At 38.9% G+C, this 16929-nt stretch overlaps 1 protein-coding gene across 1 annotated transcript in view; it reads left to right on the top strand.

Moving 5' to 3' along the window:
• Positions 1 to 619: 619 nt before the first annotated feature.
• The window catches only part of LOC149242077 (uncharacterized), a 33012-nt gene continuing 16702 nt past the window's right edge, over positions 620 to 16929 (top strand). Inside the window, exons 1-3 of the mRNA XM_089370755.1 lie at positions 620 to 2772; positions 2883 to 3278; positions 6908 to 6972. Of these exons, the coding sequence (XP_089226881.1) occupies positions 840 to 2772; positions 2883 to 3278; positions 6908 to 6972 (2394 nt within the window). The 5' untranslated portion in view covers positions 620 to 839. The remainder of the gene's footprint in view (positions 2773 to 2882; positions 3279 to 6907; positions 6973 to 16929) is intronic.

The raw sequence follows: 16929 nt of genomic DNA, 5'->3' as shown, positions 1-16929 counted from the left end.
CCAGCCTCGGCTTGCACTCATATCAACTCAGCCCTCAAATAATCACAAGAAATACAAAACAAGTTTTCTCTCCTTAGCTTAAGGTCTGCTCCTGATCTGTGTCCCAGAACAAAAATGTATCTTATGTTTTGTTGCTTCTTGGATTGCTTAATGAGCTCCAACGTCACCTATATTTATACCATAGTTTTAAAAACCGTTCCGGTCCAACTGGTTACCGGCCTAACCGGCCGGTTGGGAGGCTCACCGGTCAGAACCGGTGAAAAAACCCGGTTTACAGCACCCTTTGCCCGGAAAATTGCCCTAACCGGTAAAAACCGGCCGGTTTAGGGCGGAACCGGCCGGTTTATTGCTAACCGGCCGGTTCCGTCCTAAACCGGCCGATTTATGGACAGGCCGCCGGTCAAGCAAAAAGCGCAGCGGTTTTTTGGAACTGAGGGCGGTTTAGGGGTTTTGGGGGTGAGGGAAAGGGATTTTCCCTCCAAAAACACCCTCACACTTGCTATAAGACACCCCTCTCACTCTCATTTGTCTCACACAACTGATTTGGAGTGTTTGTGAGTGTTTGTGAGTTTGTTTGTGAGCTTGGAGAGTGTGGAGTTTTTGCTGAAATAGTCATCTTGGAGTTGGAGTTGGAGCTATTTTGGAGATAGTGTGTAGCTGTCAGTGGAGTTGCCATCATCAAGAGGAGGCTAAGGGAGCTACTTTGCATTTCCAGGTAAGGATTTGCACTTGATAATTCCTCATTTGGGTCTGCTGTCCATGAATTATTTTTTTTGTGCTATAAACTTCTCACTTCAATGATCTATCATCTATGCTAAGCCTATGAACTCTCTAGCTCTATGCTATCAAATTTTGTAGCTTGCATGTGCATTTTTTTTCCTACATTTATCATTGGTTTTCCATGTTCCTTAGCTGCAATTTTTTTTTTAAATGGCAGATTTATTTGCAAATTGTTATTATTTCAAGCAAACATGGCTCCAAAAGGAAAGGACAGTGCATGGGCTCATTGTGATGTAATTGAGGGAAAAATGATATGCAAATTATGCCATAAATCTATTGGAGGTGGGGGTATTCTTAGGTTGAAACAACACTTGGCTGGGGTAAGAGGCCAAGTAAAGCCATGTGATGCACCAAAAGAACTGTTAGGTCCTATTAGGGCAGAATACATTGCCAAGCTTGAAAAATTTTATGAGGATAAGGCTAGGGAGAAGGCCATCCAAGATGAAATTGCAAGGAAGAGGGAATTAATGGAAACCATGAATCTTATGAAACAGAGTGGGTATGATGATTATGAGATTCAAGACTCCACTTCTATCCCTTCCACCAATGACCCCTTTCACTATGTTCATCCTTCTGTTGGAGTTGGCCAACCATCAAAAGGACCAAAGAGACCAAACATCCAAAGTTATTTCTCATCTTCTGCCACCATTGCTTCTTCTAAATCTAATCCCACTTCCTCCCAGCCAAGTTCTCAACCCACTTTGGATCAGCATTGGAAAAAACAATGCAAAGAAACTTCTCACCAATACATTGCTAGATGGTGGTATGATTCAGATATCCCATTTAATGTTGCTCGCTCACCTTATTACCAAGCTATGTGGGACTCTGTTATAGCTGCAGGAAAGGGCTTCAAAGGCCCTAGTATGCATGACTTGAGGGGAGCTCTTTTGCAAAAAGAGATATCTTCCATTGATGAGTATTTGACTGAGTTTAGAGAGTCATGGGTCAAAACAGGTTGTTCCATTATGTCAGATGGATGGACCGATGGAAAGAACCGCACTATCATTAATTTCCTTGTTTCTTGCCCTCAAGGAACCATGTTTTTGAAATCAGTTGATGCATCTGATAGGGTAAAGGATGCAAGCCTTCTATTTGAGCTTTTGGATAACATTATTCAGGAAGTTGGGGAGCAGCATGTTGTGCAGGTCATCACTGATAATGCCTCAAACTATGTTCTTGCTGGAAAGATGCTTGAGGCCAAATATAAGACCATATTTTGGACTCCATGTGCTGCACATTGCATAGACCTCATGCTTGAGGATATAGGCAAGGTGGAGTGGGTAAAAAACACTGTAGAGCATGCCAAGTGCATTACAAAATACATTTACAACCACTCATGGGTATTGAGCCTAATGAGGAAACACACTGGAGGCAAAGAGCTTGTTAGGCCTGCAATTACGAGATTTGCAACTCACTTCCTCACGTTGCAATGTCTCAATGGTCAACATAGAAACTTGCAGAAAATGTTTTCCTCTGATGAATGGTCTGAATCTCGGTGGGCTCGTAGACCAGATGGAAAAGACACCAAAAAGAAAGTGTTAGACACTTATTTTTGGAAAAGGTCTGTAGAGCTTGTGAAAATTACCGAGCCCCTTGTTAAGGTGCTAAGGTTGGTGGATGGGGAAAGATTGGCCATGGGCTACATTTATGAAGCTATGGATCAGGCAAAGGAGCAGATACGGGCAGCTTACAATGACAGGTTAGCTAAATATGGCCGTATATGGGAGATCATTGATAACAGATGGAACAATCAACTCCATCGTCCTATACATGCAGCCGGGTATTTTTTGAACCCAAGGTATCACTATAAAAATCGGCTAGGAGATCAGCATGATGGGGAGGTCAGAGCTGGATTGATTGATTGCTTGGAGCGCATGGTCCCTAACCATGTAGACCAGTTGGATATACATAGACAGCTTACTATTTTCAATCAAGCAAGTGGTACTTTTGGCAAAAACTTGGCAAAGATGGCAAGAGATGTGGACCAACCAGGTAAGCAATTCCAATTTCCATTTTGTTTTTCATTTCAAGTTAAAATTGTTTACGTTCTTTACAATTCAAATTATAAACTAAGTTACTAATTATTGTCTTTTTCTTTGCAGCACATTGGTGGGAGTCATTTGGTGGCCAGTGTCCTCAATTGCAAAGGTTTGCAATTAGAGTCCTCAGTCAAACTTGCAGTGCTTCAGGTTGTGAGCGCAATTGGTCTGTTTTTGAGCGCATACACACGAAGAAGAGAAACCGTTTGGAACAAAAACGGTTAAATGATCTTGTTTTTGTGCAATACAACCTTCGACTGAGGAGGAACCAAATGATGAGCAAATCACCTGATCTAGATCCCATTGTGTTGGACGATATTGATCCAACATCAGAATGGGTGGAGGAGACTGAAGATCCTGTGTTTGAGGCTGATTTTGATATCGACATGGCTTTAGCGGAGGATGAGGCAAATTATGTGGCGGCATCAGAACCAGGATCAGTAGCGGCATCAAGGAAAGGCAAGGAACCAATGGAAGGCACTAGTCGTGCAGGTCGACAAACTCGTGCTTCCACTAGGTCCACTTCTATTGTCATTGGTGGCATTGATACTGATGTTGCAGATGAGGCAGAGGCATCCTCAGACTCTGAACCAGATGATGTCTATGTAGCTCCTGATGATGATCCTGTGTCTAGTAGTGGTGATGGACTTGATGATTGATCATGTGTACACTGTAGACTTGTAGTAGGCCAATGGCCTCATAGCTTGCAGCATTGTTTTTGGACTTTATAGGCCATTTAGAGCCTCATTTCTTATGTATTTTGCTATTTTGTCGATGATATGTATTGCACTCGGTGCCATTTTGATATATTCACCTTTGCATGGTATATAAATGAGCAAACTTTGCATATTTTGTCTCTATTGGCTTGGAATCATGGTTTTACATCTTAAAAATAGTTTTGTTTCATTAAAAATTAATTATTTAATGTATTTTTTAAAAACCGGTTCGTTTAGACCAAACCAGTCCCGGTTAGACCGGTTCCGGTCGGTAAACCGGTTAGCTAGGTGGACCGGTTCGGTCACCGGTTCCGGTTTTAAAAACACTGATTTATACACATTCACTTGGGCTCCAACACATGCCTTGAGGACACTAATCTACGCAAGCCGACTTGACTTTTAATGCCTCTAGCCCAACAGAATTATATAAAAAATAATATCTTTGTTTCTAGAGCTCTGATCTTGGTGCTTGAAGTTGCCTCTTTCTTCTCTAAGAGTCCTCTTCCATCTCCAAGAGTCAAATCAATGAAATTCTTCATGGTTTTGGCCCCACACCTTTGGGTACAAAAACCCAAGCCTAGGTTCTAAGCCCACAAAGCACATTTGTGGTGCTCCTTCCTCCAAACCTCAAACCCTAGGGCTTGGAGTACCTCCCAAGCTACAAATCTCAACATGGTTCTCTTGGCTACCAAATACAAAGAATGAGTTATATCGAAAGGTTCTCTTCGCTACCAAATACAAACCGACACTGGACTCTTTGTTTAGATGTAGGGTTACTAATCAAATGGACTCATATTCTAAAGAACATGTTGTTGGAATACACAAGTTGTGTTGGAGATACAGCAAGGAAAATAAAAGAAGGCATGGCCACATTAAAGGAACATTGCCATTTGTAAATACAACAGAATTCATGCCTATATATATATAATGTTGAGAGAGAATTTGTAGGGCCAACATGGCCTAACACTTCTAAGACTACCTTAGATGTTTAATCTAAACAAGGATGGTGAGCCAACTTGTGTTGAAGGGGCTCAAGTCAACTTGTAGTTGGGTGTGCAAAGAATAGGGGTGTAGGAAAGGATAGAGTTGACTTGTACTAAGGATCAAGGCCAACCCCTATTGAGATGGTTCACATGATTTGCAAGAGGGCTATTGTGATTGCTAAGTTTTCACTTAGAACCCTCACATCCATTGTTGATTTTTCATAGCATTGAAAGGCATTCCCACAAGCCTATGTTGTGTTGGAAAATGTAACTAGGTTCAATCTTCATTATTGTACTTGAAGTCAAAATATTTGTCAAAAAGAAAGTGAAAAGAATTTTATTATTATTTTGAATTGACTTATTAAAGCATGGGTTTCATGCTTGGGTAAATTATAAGTGAAGCCTCCATTGTAGGCTTTAGGTTATTTTCAAAGTCATTTATTGTTGGGTCAAAGACTCTTCCATCAAGTCATCCTCTTCAGCAAGTCACCAACTCTAAGTATTCAAGTCAGCTTCAAATAGATTATCCACAACTCGGCCTAATCATAAAATGGAGAGACACATGTTTATGATGATCATGTCGGCTCATTTACTATGGACGTACCACTATATATACAAACCTGGGAACTTCGCATTACATCAACTCAGAACAGTTCGGATAAGATTTCAGAGATGCGTATTTCAGTATCTCTACAGTGATAAGTTCAGATCTCAGAAGGGAGTTTCAGTGACATCTCAAAGTAGAAGTTTCGGATTATTACAGTGTGAATTTCGGACTATTACAATGTCAATTTCGAGCTATTACAGTGATCACGATTTTGGTGCCATCACAGTCTCGCTACTATGATGAAGGCTCACCACAGTGTCACAATCTCGGTGAAATCTTAGTAAGAATTTCGGTACTATTGTTATCGCAGGTCTCGATGTAACCACAATGGTGAAGATCTCAGTATCTTTACAGTTATGAAATCGTGATGAATAGCGATGAAGTCTCGATACAACTACAGTGACACAATGAAAGAAGGATGACTTGATGGAGGCAATCTCGAGTTGTAAGGGCCTTGATTGTCTCGTCTTTTGAATCTACTAAAGGAAGAAATTGTGACTGGGTTTTCCCCTCAAGGGGGTTTTTCCCTAGCAGCATGCCTACATCTTGTGTCCTCTTCTATTTATTGTTTGGCATTAGTCTTGATGACAAGAAAAGATAAATCGAAATATCTAATAATAATAACAAGAACATCACAAGTTAATGTCATAATAAGGAAATCAATTAACTGCCAACTCCTTGGGTTTTCCAACATGGAATCAGAGCTATGATCAAGGGCAGTGTGAAGATCACTTTGAAGTATTCTTGATAAAAAGATATGTTTGCATTGAAGATCAATATCAAGATCCCAAGGATATTTCTGGGCTAATATTCTGAGGTAACTTGAAAGGATGAAACTAGTCCATTCACCATATTTCAGTGAGCTAGTCCATTCACCATATTGAAGACATCAAGTATGAAGGAGAAAGAAGTTCGGACCTTTTCCAGAATGGAGTCTTAACATTCTTGGTAAAGGCACAGTATGGACATTTCAGTAAAGGCACAATAAAGATATAACTTCGCTATATAATCTCAAATGACTTTCGGTGGAATTAAGTGACCTCAATTCGATGTCATAGTAGATGCATTTTGGTGAAGTTTCAGTGTAATATAATCAGTGGAAGATTAAATGTTTTAGGCTTGCCTCCACAGTGACAAAGATCTCGTACTTAATGCCATTGAAGTGATATGATCTCGTGAAGAAAAATAACAGAGATAACCAGTTCGAATAAAATGTTTCATTGTCATTACAAAGAGCTCGGTGGAAAGATGATCTCTATGCTTCCATAGTTCGATGTTATGCTCCCATTCGATAGTATTCTCCCTCAGTTCGGTGTTATTTCAATTCGGTATTACCACAATGAAGAAATCTTAGTCATCATAGGAACGAAGCACAAAATAAGACACCTTAATGAACTGTGTCATCACATAAAGAATTCAAAGTTTGTCCTAAGAAAAATAAAATTGATAGTCCAAGGAACCAACTTGAAAGAACTCTTTGAGGATCCGAGTACAAGGAACCAAGTAAGTATTGTTACTACAACAAGTTACCAAATTAGAGGTATGTAATCACAAGGTACGTATGTTCTTCTAAATGATTCTTGCTTATAGTTAGACTAGGATGAAGATTGTAATCCCTAGATAGCTTATATCCTTATCTTCTAGGGTTTTCTAGGATATCAAATAAAAGGTCCCACTGATGTTTGAAAGATTCCCTCCTCCATGATTATGTAGAAGATCTAATTTAAGAAATTAAATTATGTCTTTGGTATCACATGTTGTGCTTGTAAGTATGTTCTACAGGTATAAAAGATGATGGCTTAACACTTCAAGGAATTTTTATCAGGTTTGCCAAGAAGTATCTCCAGGTATGTCTCAAACTATACTCCTGACAAGATTCTCTTAAAGGTATGATCATCCTATTTTTGAAGTTTGCATTACATTACTAACATCGTCATGTCTAGCTATCTTGAATCATAATGATTCTTGTTTTAGGTGAATCCTCACTTGATAAATCTACCCTCCTTACATCATTAATTGTCCTTGTAGAACCTTAGACAAGCTCTCTAGAAAATCCTAACCTAAGGGTATGATAATGTCAATATTTGAAACCCTAAAATTGCTTAGGGTTTGGGAAATGCTATGTGACGTTTTTGTTGATGATGTCATGTTTGGGATTTCGGTATGATCATGAAAAACCTAACTTGTTAAGGTTGGATGATGTTTGTCTGAGACCCGAACCTTTGAAATCTATGGTACAGTAGGGTTTGCTTTGTTATGTTATGAAACCCTAGATCTTTAGGGTTTGGTTGGGTCTATAAGCAAAACCCTTGTTATGTATTTAGAGTCTTATGATTGAAACCCTAGGTATGTGTCCATATGGTTGAAACCCTAACGTGTTCTAGGTCGATATATGTCTAACATATTAATAGTGTCTGACATATGATGTGCTTATGATATGCTGATGAATTCCTAGATATATGTGTTGACCTAAGTGTTAATGGTCATGAGTCCTAGGGTTTGGAAACAAGCCCTAGTCAAAGTTTGATGGTCTAGGATGATGTTTTGAAAATCTAGGGTCTTGCAAATAAACCCTAGCAATACTTAACTCTTCTAAGTATGTGTGATAAGACAATTTATGAATCTACATAGTGATTGTTAAGATTGTGTAAATGAGAAAACCCTAGGTGAATATCAAACCCTAGTAGATGCTAGTCCTGATGTTGATTGGTTTTGATCGTTGAAGCTCATGTATGAAATCTAGGATATGTATGAAATCTTAGTGAGGAGTCTAACATATGAATTCTGAAAGTTATTAGATTCATTGATTTGATTTGTTTCAAACCCTAGTAGATGCTAGTCATGATGTTGATTGGTTTTGATTGTTGAAGCTCATGTATGAAATCTAGGATATGTATGAAATCTTAGTGAGGAGTCTAACATATGATTTCTGAAAGTTATTAGATTCATTGATTTGATTTTTTTCTAGGGTTTTTTATATGAAGGAATTTAATCATTAAAAGAATATTGAAACCCTAGATATAATGAGTTTGATTGATGAGCTATGAATGTGAGTTAAGGTTTGTAACTAAACCTGGGCAAGAAGTTGAAGTATTGAAATATAGTCTATCGTTGATTATGTTTGTAAAGTCTAAATGCTTTCGTTGTTATAAGATTTTGATATGGCTAACTTCATGCTTGAGTGGGCCTAATGGTTAAGAGCATGTGTTTCCTCCTAAGAGGTCACAAGTTCAAAACAAGAGGGGGGTAGAGTATGTATGCCTTCGTAAACTTTGCAGTCAAATCGTTGTGCGAAGGTGGGTCCCTTGTCCCACAAACAAGGTGGTGGGTTCTTTGTACAGTAATTGATTAGATCCTCTCTGATTAAGAGGAAGTGACAGATATGGTTCTCTACTTCATGTGTCATGCACTAGACCAGGACTAACAACTGTAAGTTCTAGTGAAGGCCATGAGTGAGAGAAGGAAATTGGAGAATGCATTTTGAGGTGTTGCTGAAAGAAGGAAAGAAAGATCTGATTGAAGAATATGTTGTTGCATATGAAGTAGGAAAGAAAAGTGTATGATTGAGGAATCTTCTGTCAAAGATTCAGTTGATAGTCCTACAATGGAAAATTGAGAAGCAACATCAAGTACCCCGAAGGTTTGTATTTGATTATGTACATGATAAAGTATATTATTGATTGGGGTTGTTTTTGTACAGGTAAATCTCTCGAAGGTTTTGATAGCATGTTGGTTACTGAGCAGTTTGATCGGTAGAGATTTGTTGTCCTTGATCTGCTAGATCAAGGATAGGCTTTGTGAGTGAAGCATTGCCTAGGAAGACTTCTAGCCGACACTTTGTGTTGATGTCTAGGTCCCGAAGTTGGAAGGGAGGCGTTGGTCATTGAGCTTTGACACGCACTTGGATTTCTGGGTTGACGGTTAGCAAGTAAACCTGATGGTACCTAGAGACGTTGAAAGTTTGAGTCCATCTTAATCTCACCCAAATAGATTGCCCTGGTTAGGAATCTAGTCCATGGCATTGTTGTGCCTAGACTTCTTCATAGATGATGTGTTGAGATCTTCCATGTACCTCTTTGATTATATGTAAATATGAATACCTCTCTAGTTAAGAGGAAGTGTTGGAAAACGTAACTAGGTTCGATCTTCATTATTGTACTTGAAGTCAAAATATTTGTCAAGAGAAAGTGAAAAGAATTTTATTATTATTTTGAATTGACTTATTAAAGCATGGGTTTCATGCTTGGGTCAATTATAGGTCAAGCCTCCATTGTAGGCTTTAGGTTATTGTCAAAGTCATTTATTGTTGGGTCAAAGACTCTTCCATCAAGTCATCCTCTTCAGCAAGTCACCAGCTCGAAGTATTCAAGTCAGCTTCAAATAGATTATCCACAAGTTGGCCTAATCATAAAATGGAGACACAATTGTTCATGATGATCATGTCGGCTCATTTACTATGGACGCACCACTATATATACAAACCTGGGAACTTCACATTACATCAACTCAGAACAATTCGGATAAGATTTCAGAGATGCATATTTCAGTATCTTTACAGTGATAAGTTCGGATCTCAGAAGGGAGTTTCGGTGCCATCTCAGAGTAGAAGTTTCGGACCATTACAGCGTCAATTTCAGACTATTACGGTGTCAATTTCGGGCTATTACAGTGATAACGATTTTGGTGCCATCACAGTCTCACTACTATCCTAGTTTCAGTACTATCTTATTTCAGTAATAACATAGTGATGAAGGCTCACCACAGTGTCACACTCTCGGTGAAATGTCAGTAAGAATTTCGGTACTATTGTTATCACAAGTCTCAGTGTAACCACAATGGTGAAGATCTCAGTATCCTTACAGTAATGAAATCGTGATGAATAGTGATGAAGTCTCGGTACAACTACAGTGACACAGTGAAAGAAGGATGACTTATGGAGGTAGTCTCGAGTTTTAAGGGTCTTGGTTATCTCATCTTTTGAATCTACTGAAGGAAAAATTTGACACTAGGTTTTCCCCTCGAGGGGTGTTTTGCCATGGCAGCGTGCCTACATCTTGTGTCCTCTTCCATTTATTGTTTGGCATTAGTCTTCATAATAAGAAAAGATGAATTGAAAGATCTAATAATAATAACAAGAACATCACAAGTTAATGTCATAATAAGGAAAAAAAATTAACTGCCAGCTCCTTGGATTTTCTAACAAGTCGGCCTAAAAAAATTATGAAATATTAAATTAAAATTTTGATTTTTGGAGCATCAAGTCGACCCAGCTCATGAAGGGGCGTGCCCCTTGGAAGTTGGGGTATTTCATCCCATTTGACTCTACTTGTATAAATAAGCATTGTGACCTCTCATTTTCTCCCTCAAGCAAGAGCAAGTCTGAACAAGAAGAAATCAGATTTTTCTTGTTCAAAATGTAGCTATAGTCGGTCTTCATAAAATGTTTTATGGAAAAACAAATTATTATTCTTGTAGCATGTTCTTCATGCCATTGTAATGATCAAAATATATTTTTGTAAGACATACTTTACATGGCATGAAAGGAAGAAAATTATTAAATAAACAAGAGGCTCCACAAGTGTTAGGCCGACTTCAAAAGTGGCTAAGTTGGCTCCAAAGTAAAGAGGGAAAAATGTAAAATTTGAATTTTCAAATAATGTCAAGTCGGCTTATCTAAAGACCCACCCATTTGGATCACTCCATCAACTATTTAGTGGCATCATCCATTCCTCTCTAAGTACAATTCGATGATCTCTAAGATAAGGTTTGTTCCTCCAAGAGGAGGCTTTCCAAAAGATTAAGGGCATCAACAAGTGAAGTCTTATCTCTCTCTCATGATGTTATTCTCTCCAAGAGGAAGGTCGAAGTTCTAAAGTCCAAAGTTTTGTGGCCAATGAATAGATCCAAGTTTGCAAGGCCAAGATCCTACATTCATCTCTGAGAACCTAATCCGAAATTTTCTCGAAGTGCAATTCCATGGCACATAATGAAGGTCTAAATTCTCAATCTAGGGCTTCTAGTTACAGTCTAAAGTCAAAGGTTAATTCTGGTCTAAGATAACTAAGGTTGATGGTCCGAATTAATCCTAGTCTATTCTCTCTGTCTGAGTTGAAGAGTAAGTGCAGAAGTTTGAGCTTATACTTGACTGAGGTCCAATTTATGCTACTATATTCTACTATAGTAGTGATCTGAGCTTATACTACTGCGGAGATCTTAATGATTCTAGGCCGAGACCTAGAGGTATCCTTGAGCAATGTTCTTCTTATAATCTCTTGCTGGTTAGAAGAATGACTAGGTCGAGACCTAGTGACGAAGCCCTAAATCTGAACAGTAATTCAAAGTATGCTTGGTTGATCTCAGGACCATGGAGAGGTCGAAGTCCAAAGTGACCTCAAACTTGTTATATGTCTGAATTTCAAGCCTGCCATCACAGTCCTTGTGGATTGAAGTACAAACTTGATAAGGAGCTTTATCCATTGGATATGGAAAAAGGATTCTTCTTTTCTTCATGATCTTACTAAGCATTGCAAACAATGGCATTGGAGACCGAAGCACTTATGGAAGCCCTCTTCTGGTTAGATGTAATGTTGAAGGATCTCTCTAAGATAAGTTGTTTGGGTTTTCCCCCTTGTGGGGTTTTGCCCTAATCTTGGACCTAAGATCTGGTGTCGCTGATTGTGCATTGTGATCTTTGCTTTCTACTTACTATTGTTGATTAATTTCTTAAGTATAATTATTTGATGATGGAAGAATAAATTTAAAAGTACTACTAACCTCATATTTCATAAAATATTGCTTGTACAACACTATACTTAGATTTCTATCATTTCTGAGGTCTATCTTTCTTCATTAGGCAGCCACACGTGTGATGGAGGGTTGAGTTTGACAGCTATTGACTGAGATACTTGATTGAGATTTGACCAAGCTGCATGAGTTGACCATAGCTACACAAAAGTTGACCGCAACCACAGTAGTAAACCACAAGCTGTAGGAGTTGACCATAGGCCGCAAGTCAAACTTTGACCACAAAGTTGAATTTGACCACAAGCTATTTGACCAATGTTGACTTTTGGCTATTTTGGTTGGTTTGACGAGCGTTGACTTGTTGGAGTTTGACAAAGTTTGACTGATGTTTTTGACTTGGACATTGGCACAAATTTCTAGACAAATGTATTTGTGGACTTTGTTGAAGAATAATGTCTCCTAAAGAAAAGTTGTTGGGTTTTCTCCCAAGGTTAGTTTTCCCATGGTAAACTCCCAAGGTTGGGTTTTCCATGGTAAAAATATTGTCTCTATGGTGCATGGCTATCGTTATATGATCTTTACTATTTCCATTGGATTTACTGTTGATCTTTTCTTAAGTGTAATTGCTCAATGATATCAATGGCAAAAGAATACTATGTGCAAAATCATTAGGAAGTAATTACCTAGCAAAAAATAGAATTCTATTATGTACGTTGTAGAAAATTCAACATGGTATCAAAGCTTTGTTGAAAGAGCAGCCATTGAATTCAACATAAGAGACAAGTGTTCAACAGCTTTACTCGATTTTAGATCTCCTACTAAATGGTGTCAAGCCTCAAAATTGAAGAGAGATTGAATGGCGCTAGAAATCTTCAGGAGGAAGTTTAGGGAGTCAAGAGAAAGTCCTTGTTTCCACACTCACAAATTCCATTACAAATAGTGATATTTGGTTGGTGGACAGTGGTGCTTCCAAACACATGATAGCATTCCATTCAACAACAGAGTTAGGACTAGGCCAAAGAGTTGTAAATTTACCTATTAGTCCTCTCTCCTTCAAAATACCAATATTTTGAGGTGCCCAAAAGATCTTAAGTTCATCTTGGGAATGACATATGACCATTGGCACATCTACTAGTTTTAGAAATGGGAATGATACCCAATTAGAACTCGCGCTAAATCTACCTTGAGGGATAGAAGAAGAGAACCCTTGGATCTACACCTACAATTTGTGAGATGGCTTATTTGCTATAATTTTGGACATTATGCCTCCTAATGTCCTCAAAACAAAAGGAATAGAAAGCAGCATGCATCAACAGTCAATGTTGATGATGATGACAATGAGCATCCACCTCAATAGAAGTCACAAATTTGTCAAAAAGGGAGTTGACAATCCTCAGCACTTTCTTCCTAAATCAAGAGATAGGTACTTCCAATGATACTTTTTCTCCATGTTATCCACCACCTATGGGTAGCATCCATAGGAGAAAATTTTATCTAGATGGTCCTCAGCCGACAACCAACAGCCCCTCACATCCACCAGATAGCTCGATGTTCATGTGCCACTATCTCTGCCAAGTGATCCCGCCATGTGGTCCCTCGCCCATCTGTTATGATCATATGTTTGAAGGTGGGCCTCCCTACCTCGAAGGTATGGCTTTTCATTGGTGTAGTTGAGTAATTTTGTTTACTTAACATGGATACTTTTGGGAATGGATTGGTGGGGGAATTCGGCAGAAAGAGTGGGCTAGGTCTGTCCTCTTGTCTCCTCTGCCCAATTTTGGCATTAGCCTTGTATCCTAGTCCTGCAGGATCTCCTTTACTGGCTATTAGCTTTAGGGATGGCACTACATGGGAAATCCCAATTTTGGTTGTGTGGTCCCACTTCCCGACACCATATACATCACTCCCCTCCGCCCATTTTATAACCCTATTTATCACTTTTCCCATCTGGGTACACATAGGGCTAGCCTCCCCTGCCCCTTGCCCACACCTTGGGTCGGGCCTGAAACAATGCCCCAAAGGTAGATGCAGCTAAAAAAAAAGAAAAAGCATAATTTGGCCACTTACAACCGGAAATGAACCACAAAATGCAAAATATGGTCAGAACATACAAACTTAGCACATGGGCAAAAGTCAAACATGAGCTCTACCCCTAATCTATGGCCATCACCCTGGTTCCTATGGGCCCTAGATGAGCCCCCTCCACATTAAGGAACCCATGATTGTCCCAACCCTAGTGGGTAATGAGTTGCCCCACCTTAAAGGGTGTATCTATTGCAGTATCCTACACATCATGCTCTCATCCGCTAGAGCCTTGAATAGTTATGAAGAAAAATCAATCAAAGGAAAAAGGCATATGAAGAGTGGAAAAACAAAGGTCGGGGTAACTCATGTACCACGATTGCTCCCTCCTACACTCATATACCCAAGTGTGGGCTTCCCCTATTACAGCTACCCTTGTACCATGGCATGTGGCTTGGAGCCTTCCCCTGATCCCCACTTCATTACATCGTTATATCAAATGCCACCTACCACTTGATGGATGTACCATGGACATGTCACCCCCTTTAAAGGCTGAAACCACCTAATAGGGTCCTCAGTTAACCCTCTTATTGAGCTTGGAGACACATATACATGCAAAAGCCCACTATGGAAGGGCATGCCACCATGAAGTGTCAATTTGATTCGATGATTTGTAAGCTCTTTTACTTGAGTACTCTAATGGTTTGTTGTACTAGAGGGCAAGGGGACGCATTGGATCTTATGCAGGATTGCAGATGGGTCTCCAATTGGGGTTTGGTCTCCTTTTACGAGGTCCAAGCCCTCCAGAGTATCACATTGGCACTTGTAGGGTGAGGGTTTGAGAGCCATGGGCCTCCACCATAACAGAGAACACCTCATGGATCCCCAACACCATTCATTGACTGCTCGTGTTCCACCTTTTTGAATGAGGATGATGCACCTGGATCACCACGCCCAGTTGGCTTCATGGTTGTACCATACACTTGGTTGATGTTCCAGGGCCTAGACGAGGATGTGTCTCACCATGGGAGACAAAGGGAGGCTTATGTCATCATTCTAACCCTTACAGATGGTTTATAGGCATTGTCGATCTACTTGGAGACCCATGAGGATGTCATTGTGCCTCCACACCCACTTGGGGACACCACATGTGACTTGCATGGATATCAAGGGTCCAACCCCTTGATCACTGTGTTTGGAACCCATTCTCTCAACTTGGCATACTTTGGACTCCACTACGCCTCCTCAATGGCCCAACAACTCATCATGTTTATTATTTTTCCCTCTTGAGAAGCTTAATTTTGTATTATTGAGCTATCTTGTTGCACTTGTCACCAATGGATGTTATTATTGCACATTATTTTATTGTCTGGGGCTTAATTAGGCCAAATTAGGCAAATCAAACTTTTTAGGAAGGATATAAATAGATGAGAGGCTCATTCATTACTCTCATCATCACTTGGATTGGATTAGTAGCTCTTGTGAGAATTTTGCATTCCCTTTTGGAGAACGAGTTTGGTTTCATGGATGAATTTTGATGTTTGGATACTATTCTCTTGGTCTTAGAGCTTCAAATTTGTTTTGATTTGATGATTGGATATACTCATTGTACATGTAAGTGCTCTTTTTCATGTCATTCTTTACATTTATCTTATCACATGAATAATGTATGGGATTTCTGTTGTCTAGATCTGAAATTTTCCCTAACCTATGCAAAATTGTGGAAATTTTGGACTTTTGAAGTGTTGCATATGTTACATTGTCATGTATAACGAGTGAATGTTCATAGAGATTTGATTTCATTGAATACACCTTGATAAGTCATCAATCAAAGTTACCAGAAACGCTACCCCCAACTCCCGAAAACATTGTTAGGTGTTTCGGATACAGAAACACGTCCGAAACGGCTTGGAAACAACATGGAAACGTTTCTGCCATGTTTCACTTTTTTGAAAACAACTGGCCTAAGATCGGAAACATTTCAAAGGAGTTTCAAGAAAATTTGATCTGTTTCCAAAAAATTTGGATACATTTCCAAGTTTCCAGGTTTCCAGTTTTCCAAGTATCCAATGTTCTAGGCACTTTATTGCAAGAATATATTCCATGTTTGTTTGTCTAGAGCAAGTATATGCAGTTGAATTCTTTGCAAACCTTATATCCACTGCTTACAGCTCATCTAAAAGAGAACATTTATCTTAAAAAAGTATTCATGACATGATAGAGGTATTTGCCAACAAGGTTTCAACAATGCCAGATCTAAAGGATGGAAACTTGAAATTTGGAATGGAAACTCATAAGGTATCTATGAAATCAAGAAGGAAAATTGTTATCCACAAAGTTGACTGGTGGAAGTAGTTTCTTTGTGTTAGGCTAAATTTCTCAACATTTCTTTACTAGTATCATACTTCACAATACTTAATTGCTTAATTGTGGCATCTTGATTCTTGGTCATGTGATCTTAGGTTGTGAATAAATAAATCCAGCTTACTTCTTTCTATGAATTTCAGAGCATCTTTTGTTGTAGCTACTAGAATACAGTGAAATTTAAAATGTGTAGGTGTTGTTATTTACAATGATTAAATTTACATCATATTTGGTGATACTAAACAATATTTCTATGTCATGACTCCTTTAGTGTCTAGACCAAGATACTGTGCAACATTCTATTTACAAATTCAAATTCACTATGTTGAATTTGTGTTAGTGTTATCAAATTCATTAGAAAAATATATAATTTCATTAAGTATCCAGAGTTTTTGAAAATTTTCCGTATCCATTTCAAGCCCCGTATCTGTATCTGTTCCTATATCCGTTCCGATGCAACTTAGTCATCAATTATTGCACATCAAAGTATAAAATCCTTTGGTAGCCAAGTTCATGCCCTAACTTGCCATGCAAAGTTGCCTAAGGACTCCTTGATTGGGTAAAAGTCTCCCCAAATTTCAAAATTACCTTGACTCCATCTCTCCTAGGGCAAGGCACTAATCTAGCCTCTTGGTGGTCATTCAAACGAATATTTTTCTCGCATTTTCCCCTCT

This window comes from Pinus tabuliformis, chromosome 8 (assembly GCF_031772625.1).
Source record: "Pinus tabuliformis cultivar Carrire ecotype Pingquan chromosome 8, CPIR1, whole genome shotgun sequence".
NCBI lineage: Eukaryota > Viridiplantae > Streptophyta > Pinopsida > Pinales > Pinaceae > Pinus > Pinus tabuliformis.
The sequence above is the reverse complement of the archived record's forward strand: the minus strand, read 5'-3'. Positions and strand labels throughout refer to the sequence as shown.